The sequence below is a fragment of the Pituophis catenifer genome, unplaced genomic scaffold (genome assembly GCF_029215685.1).
Source record: "Pituophis catenifer annectens isolate HBS135680 unplaced genomic scaffold, rPitCat1.0.hap2 SCAF_2, whole genome shotgun sequence".
In the NCBI taxonomy this organism is placed as follows: Eukaryota; Metazoa; Chordata; class Lepidosauria; order Squamata; family Colubridae; genus Pituophis; species Pituophis catenifer.
The window spans coordinates 187,060,074-187,075,485 of record NW_027256882.1 but is presented as its reverse complement, the minus strand read 5'-3'; the positions used below and the strand labels follow the sequence as shown (position 1 = coordinate 187,075,485).

The following is a 15,412-nucleotide window of genomic DNA, read 5'->3' as shown; positions in this document are numbered from 1 at the left end:
TGGGGGCAGTAAGCTGACTTTGTATAAATATACAAAAGTATGAAGGCTATTGCTTAACGCATTGTAAGCCGCCCTGAGTCTCCGGAGAAGGGCGGCATATAAATCAAATTAAAAAAAAACAAAACTATAGTAACGCACAGAGGTGCGTTCAAATGCACTAGACTACAGTTTGGGGTTAGCATTGCCCCAGGGCTCTTCCAGAGCACCATGGAGCGCCTTCTACAAGGACTCCCGGGGGTCGTCCCCTATTTTGAGGATGTCCTCATTAGTGGCCAAAATGAGGCGCAGCTTGGGGATAGGGTTAGACAAGTCCTAACCAGGTTTAGAGAAGCGGGACTTAAACTTAAAAAGTCCAAATGTAAAATAGCGGTACCCTCCGTAGAATTTTTGGGCTACCGAATCGACGGCACAGGCATTCACCCCACGGAAAGCAAAGTAAGGGCCACCCAAAATGCACCCACGCCCAAATCGAAGCCCGAACTGCAGGCTTTCTTGGGACTTCTTAATTTCTACACCATGTTTCTCAAAGACAAAGCCACCATTGCGGAACCATTGCATAGACTTCTAGGAAAAAACGTTCCCTGGGTGTGGGGCAAATCTGAAGCAGCTGCATTTAGGGCAGTAAAAAAACTTTTATCCGAGGACAGTTTTCTCATACAATATAACTCCGAACTGCCGCTAGTACTTGTTTGCGATGCGTCCCTCTTTGGTGTGGGCGCTGTGTTAAGCCATAGACTACCAAATGGGTTAGAGGCGCCCATTGCTTATTACTCTTGCACTCTGTCTAGTGCAGAACGAAATTACAGCCAGCTGGACAGGGAGGCATTAGCGGCTGTAGCAGGGGTCAAAAAATTTCACGAATATTTGTTTGGCCAGACTTTTGAACTTATCACGGACCATCAGCCATTATTGGGACTTTTGGCTGGTGACAAGCCGACCCCGGCAGCTCTCTCCCCCCGGATGACCAGATGGTCTATTTTCCTGGCTGCTTATTCGTACAGACTACTCCACCGACCGGGCCGAACCCTGGGCCATGCTGACGCCCTCAGCCGATGCCCCTTGCCCGACCTATTGGAGAACCCGACTCCGGAAGCCCCTGTGTTACTGATTGATGTTGTGTCCCTGGGGCCCCTTTCTTCTGGCGAGGTGGCGAAGGTTTCTGCCAAGGACTCTGTTTTACGTACTGTGATGGGCTGGGTAATGCGGGGTTGGCCTACTAAGGTGGACAGTGGGGATTTTCAATTGTTTTTCAATAAAAAGAATGAACTGTCAATGTTGGGGGGTTGTTTGCTGTGGGGCGACAGGGTGGTTATTCCCTCTCGTTTAAGGCATAGGGTGCTAGAGTTGCTACACGAAGGGCACCCAGGTATTGTTAGAATGAAAACTCTAGCTCGAAGCTATGTGTGGTGGCCACATCTCGACCAAGACGTCACTGAGTGGGTGGGGAAATGCAGGCCCTGCCAGGAGTCCCACCCGGATCCCCCTGTAGCTCCCGTTAGAGAGTGGGAAAAGCCAAAGGGACCATCCATATCGATTTTGCAGGCCCCTTCCACGGCCAGAATTTTCTCATAATTGTAGATGCTTTTTCAAAGTGGCTAGAAATTGCTTTGATGCCCTCGACCACTTCTGAGGCCGTAATTAAAGTCCTCAGGAAACTTTTCGCAACTCACGGAATGCCAGACACCCTGGTCTCGGATAATGGGCCCCAATTCACAGCAACCCAATTTGAAGGCTATCTGGCCGAGTTAGGCATACGACACTCATTATCTGCTCCTTTTCATCCAGCTTTGAATGGCCTTGCAGAGAGATTTGTATGAACAGCCAAGGAAGCACTGTCCTGGCTCGATGCGGGAGACTGGCAAGCTAGGATTGATCAATTCTTAGCAATACAACACGTAACCCCGTGCTCTTCCACAGGGCGCAGCCCAGCCGAGCTTTTAATGGGCTGTAAACTCAGGTGCATTCTCGATCGCTTACACCCAAACTACTCCACAGACAATTACAAGGGGGAAGAGGGAGGATTAAGACAATTCCAAATTGGAACCCCAGTATTCGCTAGGAATTATGCCAATGGCCCACTGTGGATCGAGGGAGTTATTGTAGGGATCACCGGTCCAAAATCATACACAGTGGACGTAGGGCATGGTAAAATTTGGAGAAGGCACATAGATCAATTGCGTAAACGTTTGCATTGTGAAGCCTGTGAAAACCCCAACACTGTAAAACCTAACTTCCAAAGTTTCCCCGAAACAGCTATCTCAAGCCCGAGTAAACCGGAATACTTATCGGGCAAACCTGAGTTCCAGCACTGCCCCAGCGAGTCGACACTCCCAGCTGGGGATGGCCACACCTCTGGAGAAATCCAGGAGGTTCCATTGGTGGAGCCAGGAGAGATGGGAGGTCCCTCTGACCGGCTCAACGCCTCTCCAGCAACTGAACTGTGCAGGTCAACCAGAGTAAAGTCACGCCCTGGTCACCTGCGTGATTTTGTATGTAAATATGTAAATAGATAGGATAAGTGCCTTCTGGGAATGGAGGGGTGTTATGTATGTATCTATTTCGTGCGGGAAATTCAAATGCAACAATGCTTTGTGATTGGTTAACGGGTGTTTCAGTACTGTATATAAGGAGGGCTGTTGCCTGTGGTTCTTTGCTGAAGTCTCACCCTGAATTAAAGAACTGTTATCACTAGCTTGCTTGTGCCTCTTGTTATTCCCGCGCTACAACAGATTGGTTGTCAGACTCCCAGGGGGTGGGGGTCTTAGCTAGCCTTGCTGGCTGATGGTCACATGTGCTTCCCAGGTCACATGCTTCCCAGGTCACGTGTGGTGAGTTTCGGTTGCTAGATGGAACCCATTGTGTTAGTTTCTGTTGCTATTGTGTTGCAAATGTCCTTTGACAAAGGATTGACTTTCTGCCTCTGGCCCATTAACAAAGGGTGGGGGACAGGAAGGTGGGAGCTGCTTTGTCTGTAAAATATGCTTCTCCATTTCTGCCTTTTTAATATTTCCCAAAATATTTCATTCTTCTAGGAAAGGGGTGGGTGCTAACCTCCTACAACTGTTTAAATTTGTGAACCGGCTAAATACTCTGTTCAAAGAAATACATTGTATGTTTGTATGTGTGTTTCTAATTATTGCTATTTATTGCTATTTGTTCTCTTTTATTCTTTAAAGTTTAACAATTCATTCTTTATCCTAATATCTTTATATTTGTTTGGGGTTGGCTTTCTTCCCTTTCATCTTTTTTATTGTACAGCAATCTTTCTCCTCAAACCTACCACCTCTGTCTTTTCTTTCCTTCTTACTTTCTCTTCCCCCCCTCTTCTTCTTCTCCCTACTTCCTCTTCCTTTTTCCTTCTCCTCCTCTTTTCCTCCCTCTCTTACCCTCACTCCTACTCTAATTTACCTTCCCTTCCTTCATCCCTCTCTATTGCTGTGTCCTTTTGTGCATATGGACTACTCAGAGGGCTGAAAAAGTTATTTTTCACTGGTCCTCGCATTTTTGACCAGTCCTTGAATTTACGACTGTCCTCACAATTTACGTTTTTGCCCTATCTTGTCACCATGGTGAAGAGAAGCAGTTGTGAAATGAGTGACACGGTTGTTAAGAATGCTACAATGGGCATAAATGATGACCAGTCATAACTGCGAAGACTGGTCAAAAGTGTGAGGACCTGTCAGAAATCACTTTTTTCAGCCCTCTGGGTAGTCCTTTTGTGCACAGGGACTACTCAGAGGGCTGAAAAAGTTATTTTTGACTGGTCCTCGCACTTTTGACCAGTCCTTGAATTTACGACTGTCCTCACATTTTACGTTTTTTGCCCTATCTTATCACCATGTTGAAGAGAAGCAGTTGTGAAATGAGTGACATGGTTGTTAAGAATGCTGCACAGGCATAAATGTGAGGATGGTCATAAGTGTGAGGACCAGTCAAAAGTCTGAGGACCTGTCAGAAATAACTTTTTTCAGCCCTCTGAGTAGTCCCTATACACATAGCCATGGCCACCCGGCCACATGACCAGCTAGCCACGTCCACCCAGTCACATGACCTCCAAGCCATGTCCACAAAATAAGCCACGCCCACAGAACCGGTAGTAAAAATATTTAGAACCCACCCCTGGTTGGGGGTCACCACAACATGAGGAACTGTATTAAAGGGTCATGGCATTAGGAAGGTTGAGAACCACTGATCTAGGCCAACCTGAAAAATGATACTTGGCTGTGCTGCAGCTGTGCCTGAAAAGGGGGCTCAAGCCTCAATTTCAGCACTAGTGCCACAGCTAAAACCCTCCCCAAAAAGACTACCTCATACTGTTCCCAAGGGAAGTGATTCTTGGGGAATGGCATGATTGTCTGCAGTCCAGTGCTCTCAAGGATCTGCCATGTACTACTTATCTTCAGACCATGTCCTTTTCTGTTGACAGGCCTCTGTGGCCTACCCTAGGCTGCTGTTGGTGGCATGAGACTTTTATTGAAGTGGCTTTAGAGAATGCTCTTCTGTGACCTCTGCAGCCTCTGGAAACAAGGCAAAAGCATGTCCCATTCTTGCGTAATTTTTGGACGCTCTCAAGACTGCTCCAGAGCACATCCATTCTCTTGAGGTCTCTACAGCCTTGGAAAATCACATAAGAATGGGACATGCTTTTAAGAATAGTTGTTGTTGACTTCCGGTGGCACCGCAGGCACCAAAGACGCTCCTTTTGTGAGCGCCAGCCCCACGATCTCATAAAGCCGCTAGAACAGTGCAAATCAGCTGTCTAGCGGATTGGAAACTTTCTCCCTGGGAAAAGGGGAGGAAGAGAGCAGACGGGCGTAGCTAGAGCTCCCCAAGGAGCCCCAGGAACAATTCTGGGGCTCGAAGGGTGAGAGCTTCCTGGAAGCCCGACAGAGCTCTGGATCCAGGACATTTCTGCTTTAAGCAGAAGAAGACACCACGACCACCCCTGCAAACAACCCTTGGAATAAACATCGTTCGGAAGCAGTATGAGCAAACTCAGGAGAGATCAGATTTGCAAGTACTGAACTTTAACTCCAAATGTGTATTACTTCCTTCTGACTCATTAAGGGGAGAAAGTGAAACCAAGATGGCGATTGAGCTTTAATGGGGCGTGAAAGTGAAAGTTAAAAAGGAAAGTTTAGTTTAGCGCTGGCAGCCCCTGTTCAAAATTAGAGATATCTGCTTTTTTTTTTAAAAAAAAAAGAAGATTAAAGGCTAAAAAAACTACAGCAGTGATCTTTTTTTAAAAAAGGATTGATATTATTTAAAGATTGGGAATTTTTGGATTTGGTGGATTTATTGTTCTGGCTGCTGAATAAATTCAAATTGGAAACTAAAAATGGCTTCAAAACAAATAAAGACTATTGTCCCCAAAAGTGCTGGGAGCTCGCCAGCTCAAATGTCCAAATTGCAATCTCTCTCTGTTCCAATGGAACCAACAATATTAACACTTGAAATGTTGCAGGAAGCCCTTAAAACACAAGCCTCTGTTACGGGAAAAAAAATTGCTTCAGTTTTTGAGGATAAAATTCGAGATATTGCTGAGGAGATAGTTCAAATTAAAGAGATTATTCAAAGCGAAATCAAGAAATTAGAGAAGATATTATCATGGCAGTTCAAGGTCTGGCAGGCCACATTGAAGCAGTAGATGAAAAAGTGGAAGAAATTAAGCAGCCTAATGAGAACTTGGAAAATAAAATGGTGGAGGTCCAGGATAAGATGGAAAGAGCAGAGGCTGAGGTGATAATGATACAATATAGAGATATGGAATTTGCTTTGAGAATAAGAGGCCTCAAAGAAAATAAGCAAGAGAATTTGAGAGAGATCTTTTCAGAAGCATTTGCACAGATAATGGGAGCAAATTTTGAATGGCAAATTGACAAAATTTATCGTGTCAATTCATGAGTTGCCAGACAGAAACATTTACCAAGAGACATAGTAGTCTATTTTACAACAAGGAGAATACGCAATGAAATCCTACAAGTCACTTTTAAAAATAAATTTCAAGTGCAGGGACAGGAGGTTTTAATACTGAAAGAGATCCCCCCCAAAATGTTGAGAGCCAGAAGGGATTATGCCTTTCTGGTGGAAGAACTGAGAAACTGTCAGATACAGTACAGATGGGAAGTTCCAGCTGGACTAGTGGTGAACTATTCAGGAGAAAGATATCGTCTTAACTCAGTGTGGAAGGCAAGAGATTTTTACACCAATGTACTAAAGGCTGGATGCCCACAGCCCCCAGAAGCCAGAAGGAAGACGGAAACAGAGGGGGCAGGAAAGGGGGAGAAGGAAGAAAATGTTGGCACAGGCCCAAAAGGGAGTTTTGATTACTCAAGAAGAATGAATACAACCTTCGACTACTGTTCAAGTCTTGGAGATAGAAGAACCTAAGGATCAAAGACAGACCCGAGCGGCAGCCAAGCGTCAAGAAGAATTAAGAGTGCAGCAACTTCAGATGATTGAAGACACTACAAAAACAGAAGCAGTGGGAGGAGCAAGGCCAAAAAGTAAAATGAATGGAGATTTCCACCAGATGCTCCAAAAGCTTCAGGGGGCCAAGAATGGCAACTAGATTTTTGACTTGGAATGTTAATGGCCTAAATTCACCACAAAAGAGGAGAAAAATATTTCATTATTTGAAACAGTTTAAAAATGATGTAATTTGTTTACAAGAAACTCATATTAGAAGTAAAGATCAAAAATATTTAATAAATGCAAGGTTAGGTATACATTTTGTTGCATCTGCTCCTGAGAAGAAGAATGGTATAGTTATATACCTAAAAAAAGATTTTAATTGCCAAATTAATTGAAGCAGATGATCAAGGAAGATTTATAGCAATTGAACTTTTAATAAAAGGAGAAAAAAATACTTTTAATTGGAGTCTATGCACCGAACCAACAACAGGAAAAATTTTATAAGCTTTTACATTCCAAGTTATTACAATGGGATTATAAATCATGTATTTTACTGGGTGATTGGAATGGAGTTTTGGACACTAAAAAAGATAAGAAGGAGCTCTTGCAGAATATCTCAACGCATTCAAGATTGCCAAAATCGTTTTTTGAAATGATGGATGATATGGAGTTGAGAGATATCTGGCGAGAGAAGAACCCCAAAGAAAAAGACTTTACCTTTTTTTCTGATAGACATCAATCTTTCTCTAGGATTGATTTTATATTAATTACTAATGATCTTTTTTCTAGGGTGAAGAAGACGAAGATCTGCCCGAGAGTTTTAACGGAACATAGTCCAGTTTGGATGGAATTAGAGCATGGAATGGGATCTAAGAGGTCTTGGAGGTTAAATGAAAATCTATTTAGATATGAGGAAAATGTAAAAGAATGTAAAAAATTTATGAGAGAATTTTTCATTATATGCATAAGGGTACATCTATGGAAATGGTTTGGGATGCAAGTAAAGCATATATGAGAGGTATTTTGATATATTTGAATAATAAACATAGACGTAAACAGAAAAAAAAAGGAAGGACTTAGAAGAGGAAATTTTAAAAAAAGAAACAAGCTTTGATATTGAACCTAGTAGACAAGAAAATAAAAGAGGCAATTAACTTATTGTGAGGGCAATTTAATATGTTAATGGCAGATCAGGTCGCAACTAATTTGCAATATGCTAAGCATAATACTTTTTGCAATGCTAATAAACCAGGGAGATGGTTAGCATATTTGTTAAGGAAAAAACAAAAGTCGCGGACCATAGAGAAAATAGAATATAAAGGTAAAGAGGTTTATCAGCAAAATATGATTAAAAAAGCATTTTTAGAATTTTATGCGAGGTTGTATGATAGTGATAAAATTCAAAGTATAGATATAGATAGATACTTACAGAAAGAGAATATTCCTACAATTACAAAAGAGCAAAGGGAGGGTCTAAATCAACCAATAACTTCCGAGGAGATTATGTTTGCAATTAAGCAGTTGAAAGTGGGTAAAGCTCCTGGGACGGATGGTTTGACAGCTGCTTATTATAAACACTTGCAGTCAGAAATGGTGGGACCACTCAAAGAATTAGTTACCAACATACAATTGGGAGGAGTTGTACCCCCATCCTGGAGGACAGCTTATATTTCTCTGATTCCAAAGGAGGAGCAAGACCACACTCAGCCAAAAAATTATAGGCCTATATCACTTTTAAATACAGATTACAAGATTTTTGCTAAAATACTAGCAAATAGGTTAATGACAGTCATGCAACAAATGATTCATAATGATCAAACTGGTTTTATAAATGGTAGACAAATGAAGAGTAATGTAAGGCAAGTTGTTAACCTATTGGAGTATTTGGGGAAGAACAACCAAATCCCTGCGGTGCTGATATTTCTTGATGTGGAGAAAGCATTTGATCGATTGAACTGGCAATTCTTATTGAAAATAATAGAAAAGATGCAGTTTGGAGAATATTTTACACAATCTATTAATGCAATATATCAGAAACAAACAGCGCAAATAATAATTAATGGTAGTTTAACAGATACTTTTAACATAGAAAAAAGAACGAGACAAGGATGTCCTTTGTCTCCATTATTGTTTATCTTGACCTTGGAATTTCTGTTAAGTAAGATACGTGGGTCGGATAAAATAAATGGAATTAAAATTAGGCAGTATGACTACAGATTACGAGCATTCGCAGACGACTTGGTTGTTACTTTAACCCAACCATTACAGTCGGTTGTAGGTTTAATGGACATAATCAATATGGACAAGTATCTGGATTTAAAATAAATGCAGGGAAAATGAAGATAATAACTAAAAATATGACTATAAATAAAAAAGATGAATTAGAAAGACTAACAGGATTTGAAATTGTAAAAAAAGTTAAGTATCTAGGGGTCTATATTATGACATCAAATGCAAAATTATTTAAGCATAATTATGATATGTTGTGGCAAAAAATACAGAAAGAGATGGAAAACTGGAAAAAATTACAATTATTCTTGTTAGGAAGGATAGCAGCAGTAAAAATGAATGTTTTGCCTAGGTTTTTGTTTCTTTTTCAAATGATACCAATACTTAAAAAAGATGAGAATTTGAAGATATGGCAGAAAGGTATTAATAATTTTGTCTGGTTAGGGAAGAGACCGAGAATAAAACAAAAAATAATGCAGGATATACGTGAAAGAGGAGGTCTCAAAATGCCCAACCTAAGACTATATTATGAGGCAGCTGCTCTGTCAGTAATTAGTGACTGGATGAACTTAACAGAAGAAAGAATATTGAATATTGAGGGATATGATTTGGTTTATAGTTGGCATGCTTATTTATTATATGATAAGAAAGTGGATAAGGCTTTTAAAAGTCACATATTAAGGAATGCTTTATTGCGTGTCTGGAAAAAGTATCAGTATAGATTAAACTGTAAATTACCAATGTGGGCAATACCCAGACACGCGATAGAGAATATAAGTGTAGAGCAAAAACAAGAGGTGATTACATACAAAGAGCTTCTTAACAAGGAAAGAGGTATACTAAAACTAAAATCTTTGAATCAACTAAGAGAAGAAAGGATAATTCAAACATGGTTTCAATATGTACAGTTGCAAGCTAGATGGAGAGAAGATCAGAAAATTGGTATTTTGCAAAATGAGGAGAACTTGGTAAAACAGATTAGAGATCAAAGTCAAATGCATATAAAAAGGTTGTATAATGCATTGGTAGAAATAGATTCAGAAACCGAGTTAGTTAAGGACTGCATGATAAAGTGGGCACAAAATATTGAAGAACCAATAATAATGGAAACATGGGAAAAAATATGGGTTAGAAATGTAAAGTTTACGCAAGCCCAAAACTTAAGAGAAAATTTTTATAAAATGTTTTATAGATGGCATCTAGATCCCAAAAAGCTAGCCTGTATGTATCCAAGTTTGCAACCTAAGTGTTGGAGATGCGAATGTGATGATGCCACGTATTATCATATATGGTGGACATGTAAAAAAATTAAGGCATTTTGGATAAAAATATGGTGGATTATCCAAAATATTCTCAAAAAGAAGATAAAACTTACTCCACAGTTCTTTTTGTTAGGTATAATTACAGATTGTACTGTTATAGAGACTAAGCTGATTTTAAATTTAATAATTTAAATTTAATTATTTAATTAAATAATGCGGTGCGGGTCTGGATGGGGAGGAACAGGCTCCGACTCAATCCCTCCAAGACTGAGTGGCTGTGGCTGCCGGCGTCCCGATATAGTCAGCTGGTGCCATCGCTGACTATTGGGGGCGAGACATTGGCCCCCACGGAGAGGGTGCGTAACTTGGGTGTCCTCCTGGACGCACGGCTGTCTTTAGAAGAGCATTTGACGGCCGTGGCCAGGGGGGCTTTCTATCAGGTTCGCCTGATATGCCAGTTGCGCCCCTTTCTGGATCGGGACTCCCTATGCACGGTCACTCATGCCCTCGTTACTTCCTGCCTCGACTACTGCAACGCTCTCTACATGGGGCTCCCCTTGAGGAGCACTCGGAGGCTCCAACTGGTGCAGAATGCGGCCGCGCGGGTATTTATGGGGGCGACATGGCGCTCCCACGTGACACCTCTCCTGCGCGAGCTGCATTGGCTTCCAGTGGTCTTCCGAGTGCGCTTCAAGGTGTTGGTTCTCATCTTCAAAGCGCTCCATGGCTTAGGACCCAGTTATTTACGAGACCACCTTCTGCCTCCGATAACCTCCCACCGGCCAACACGCTCCCACAGAGAGGGTCTCCTCAGGGTGCCGTCTGTCAGGCAATGTCGGCTGGCGACCCCCCGGGGAAGAGCCTTCTCTGTGGGGGCACCCGCCCTCTGGAATGAGTTACCCCCAGGGATACAACTAATCCCGGACCTCCGGACCTTCCGCCAGGCCCTGAAGACTTTTTTATTTCAGCAAGCCGGGCTGGGTTAAAAAATTTTAATTGGGTGAATTTTATGGGTAACGGGGTTTTAAATTGGAGAAGCCTAAGATAATTTAATTTTGTTTTAATGTATTTTAATATTCGTATTGTGTGTTTTTAATTCTGGCTGTTCACCGCCCCGAGTCCTTCGGGAGAGGGGGCGGTATAAAAATTTAATAAATAATAATAATAATAATAACAGCAGCCAGACTCTTGGTGGCGCAGTATTGGAAGAAGGAAGACTTGCCTACCATTGAAGAATGGACACTAAAAGTAGTGAACTTAGCAGAGATGGCTAAAATCTCAGGGTATTTGAAGGACCATTCAAACAAAAGATATATATCAGAATGGAGAAGATGGATTGACTATATTCAAAACAAATATCGGACTAAAAAGTTCCAAATAGCTTATGAATGAAACCAATATTTTATTTTTGAATCATGTTTCGTTAGTTGAAAGGGGAGTTAAAGAGCAAGAGGGAGTTTGGGGACTACAGAAAGTTAGCTTATTTTAGCTTATGTTTGTTATGCTATACCCTGTTTTTGCTCTGGGAAGTCCAGGGTGGGTGGGTGGGGGGAGGGGGGTTGGAGGGAATGGGGGGGAGGAGGGATGGGAAAAATTACTGTAATACTTGTTAAAACTTTTTAATAAAAAAAAAAAAGAATAGTTGTTGTTGGGTGTTAATGAACACTGGTGTGTCACCCAAAATGTTGTGGCATGGTATCTTTGACATGATTATTATAGGTTCGTCATCATTACTATAGGACCACAAAAACTGAATACTTTTAATTCTACATTTATTAAGCCCGGCACATGCAGCACACACAGGGTCAATTCCAAAATCTAAAGATTAACGAGTTGACCAATCTATATAAAAAAGAATATAGAAGTGCCTGCTCTCCCCTGCAGCCAAAAGAGGCCTGAGAATCAGATTGAAGAGGTTGTCCCATGGGAATTCAGCAGAACCAAGTGAAGCCACAAAATTGTCAGCACCAAAGTGACACTCTTAATGCACAAAATATCACTTCCAGTGTGTAGCACCTTAAGCTGCCCTTGCACTGCCTCAGCTATGGGTAGACATTGAGATATATGTGGTTGCATGCTCAGGAAATGATTAAAAGGCCATTCCTGTGACTGGGCAAAAATACTGTGTAGGTTTCTCAGAAAGATAGTCAGGCAAAAGCTGAAGCTCCCCTCACTTCATCACACTGCCACCCCGTGGCATCTATCACTTTTAGTTAATCAGAACCTGAAACAAATTTTAACAAATACAGTAGTTAAACCTGCTGACCTGGCCATCTGTCAAATCTCACTTCCCCTCTGTCCAGCCCCAGTATATAATAAGGAAGAATAACTGTAGGATGCTTTCCTGCTGCCTGGTGTCATCTAGTGGGAGAAGAGGAACAAAGCTAGGGGAACCCTTCTATTCTCATTTAAGTTATGAATTTGGACTTTGAACATGAAACGTTATTTCCACATTTAAAATTTAAATTAAACACATTAATGTAGAATGTGTTATCTCTATAGTATACAAATATACATTGAATATTCTGTGAAATCCCCTTAAGATATAATATATAGCACAGCCGTTGCATTGATTTCTCATGCAAGCAAGATTCTAGATTTAACTGTCTAGTCTTCCTCAAACTGAGGTCCATTCCTGGTGATATTATGGATGCATCCACCTGGTTCACTGAGCTGACAATTATTGAAGTGAATAGCATTTTATATCAATATGAATTTAATGTAATTTTAATTTTAATTAATTTTAATTAATTAATTTAATTTAATTATTTTACTTACTTTAATTAATTAATTAAATTAATTATAACTTTAATTACTTTTACTTACTTAATTTTAATTTTAATTAATTTTAATAATAAATTTTTATATAATTAATAATTAAATATAATTTTAATAATAATATTAAAATATAATATATAGACCAGTCACCTTCTAGATTTAACTGTATTTCCCATGAATCCCAGTCAAGGTTAGCCAGTTGCAAAATATCCTCAGCAGTTTGTGCTGTTAAATATTCATTGTATGTTGTTTGGACTGATTGATAAATAACATTGTGACGCTTATTATTCAATTATAAACTGAATAATCAATAAATATTTAAATATTTGACAGGATTATTTCAGTTTTTGCATTTGTTTTAATGCATTTGATTTATTTGATCTACAAAAAGTCTCCTTCAAAATGAGGTCCATTCCTGGTGTTATTATGGATGCATCCACCAAATACTGAGCTGTCAGTATTTGAAGTAAATAGCATTTTATATCAATATGAATTTAATTTTATAATTTTCCCTTTTTTGTTCCAGTTGATAGTGGTCCAACAACATCTCCTGGTAAGTTTAGTTTTATCACTTCTTCCTTGGTATCCCATCAAAGTCATATGATTTCCCTTCTAAAGCTGAAATTTAACAGCTAAGGGCTTGCCTTTGATGTTTTTGATATTTTTGACAATTGCATCTTCTTGGAGGCTTTGGAGAATTCAATGAATTTAAAAAAACTCTGGGAGTTTAGAAGACAAGAAAATCTCTCCCCCCCCTCTCCCTCTCCCTCCCCCTCTCCCTCTCCCTATCTCTCTCTCTCTCTCTTTCTCCTATCTATCTATCATCTGTCTGTCTGTCTGCTTCTGTTTGCCTGCCTGCCTACCTGCCTGTCTATGTCTTATGGCCACTCAACTCAACAAGTGACTCTGGGCAGCTTCTTGAACAAAAACAGCTTGCGGCAATTCAAACAATTATTCTATAATTTAACAGGGTATGTTTAATTCATCTACCTTTTTTAAAGGAAACACATCAATAAATAAAAATAAATTTACTAGTTATCCTTATAACATTTTTGTTACATAAAATTGTTGTTACATAAAAATAAGTTCAGCATGTTCAGCTGCCTAAGAATGGATAAGAATATCCCTGTAGGATCAATTTGGGGTGATCGGAGTGAAATTTTATTTTAACTCTCGCTAAAATCAGTTTGGAACAAAATTTGCCACTTCTTTCCAAATACATCATTGCTGACAGGAAGGGCTTCTAGCAGGGGATGTGATATACCTAACAAGGACCAGGAGGAATATGTTTGGAAAACATCTGGCTTATCCGAAGGGCTTTAAACTAAAACTGGACAGGGAAGGAGACCAATTTATAGGACCAAACCCAAAGAATAAATCTCACTACAGCAAATCAGACAATGTGGAAGGGAGGGAAAAGAAGGAAGGGGTGAGAGGCAGGAAACAAACACATGGTTCAGTATAATAAGGTCTCCTGCCAGGGGTGGGTTCTACTTACCTTTACTACTGGTTCGCAATGGGAGTGCACACGTTTCTGCACATGCGCAGAAGCTTCTGCTCATGCGCAGATTGTCAATTATGATGTCCGGGCGGGTGGGCAGAGCCTTCTGCCACTTTTACTACCAGTTCTAAAGAACTGGACAGAACCAGGAGCAACCCACCACTGTCTCCTGCCCTGGACATGGGGTTGGACTAGAACAGGGATCCCCAACCCCTAGTCTGGGGACCGCTATCATTGGATGAGTTCAAATCGTTGGGAGCAGATGGTTTACATCCCAGGCAGTGGTGGGATTCAATTTTTTAAACAACCGGTTTGGTGGGTGTGGCTTAGTTGGGGGTGTGGCTTGGTGGTAATGTGACTGGGGTGGGCGTGGCTAGCTGGTCATGTGACTGGGTGGGCGTCACTATGCGCATAGGGACTTCTCAGAGGGCTGAAAAAAGTCATTTCTGACTGGTCCTCGCGCTTTTGACAGGTCCTCACACTTATGACCATTCTCACATTTATGTCCGTTGCAGCATTCTTAACAACCATTTTCTCCCCCCCTCTCTCTCAATCTCTCCTTCTCTCCCTCTCTTTCTCCCCCTCTCTTTCTGTCCTTCATCTCTTTCTCTCCATCTCACTTTCTCTCCATCTCTTTCTCTTTCTTTCTCTCCTTTATCTCTCTTTCTCTCCTTCATCTCTCTTTCTCCCCCTCTTTCTCTCCTTCATTTCTCTTTCTCTCCATCTCTCTCTTCCCTTCTCTTTCTCTCCATCTCTCTTTCTCTCCATCTCTTTGTCCCCCTCTCTTTCTCTCCATCTTTCTTTCTCTCCATCTCTTTCTCCCTCTCTTTCTCTACTTCATCTCTCTTTCTCCCCATCTTTCTCTCCATCTCTTTCTCTCCTCTCTTTCTCTCCTTCATCTCTTCCTCTCCATCTCTTTCTCCCGCTCTCTTTCTCTCCTTCATTTCTTTCTCTCCATCTCTCTTTCTCTCCATCTCTCTTTCTCTCCATCTCTTTCTCCCCCTCTTTCTGTCCTTCATCTCTTTCTCTCCATCTCTCTTTCTCTCCATCTCTCCTTCTCCCCCTCTCTTTCTCTCCTTCATCTCTTTCTCTCTATCTCTCTTTCTCTCCATCTCTTTCTCCACCTCTTTTTCTCTCGTTCATCTCTCTTTCTCTCATTCATCTCTCTTTCCCCCCTCTCTTTCTCTCCCTCTCTTTCTCCCTATATCTCTTTCTCTCCATCTCTCTT

At 40.9% G+C, this 15,412-nt stretch overlaps 1 protein-coding gene across 1 annotated transcript in view; it reads left to right on the top strand.

Moving 5' to 3' along the window:
• Positions 1 to 15,412, top strand: part of MFAP5 (microfibril associated protein 5) — a 63,277-nt gene that overhangs the window by 8,738 nt on the left and 39,127 nt on the right. The window contains exon 5 of the mRNA XM_070935292.1: positions 13,210 to 13,236. Coding sequence (XP_070791393.1) covers positions 13,210 to 13,236 — 27 coding nt within the window. The remainder of the gene's footprint in view (positions 1 to 13,209; positions 13,237 to 15,412) is intronic.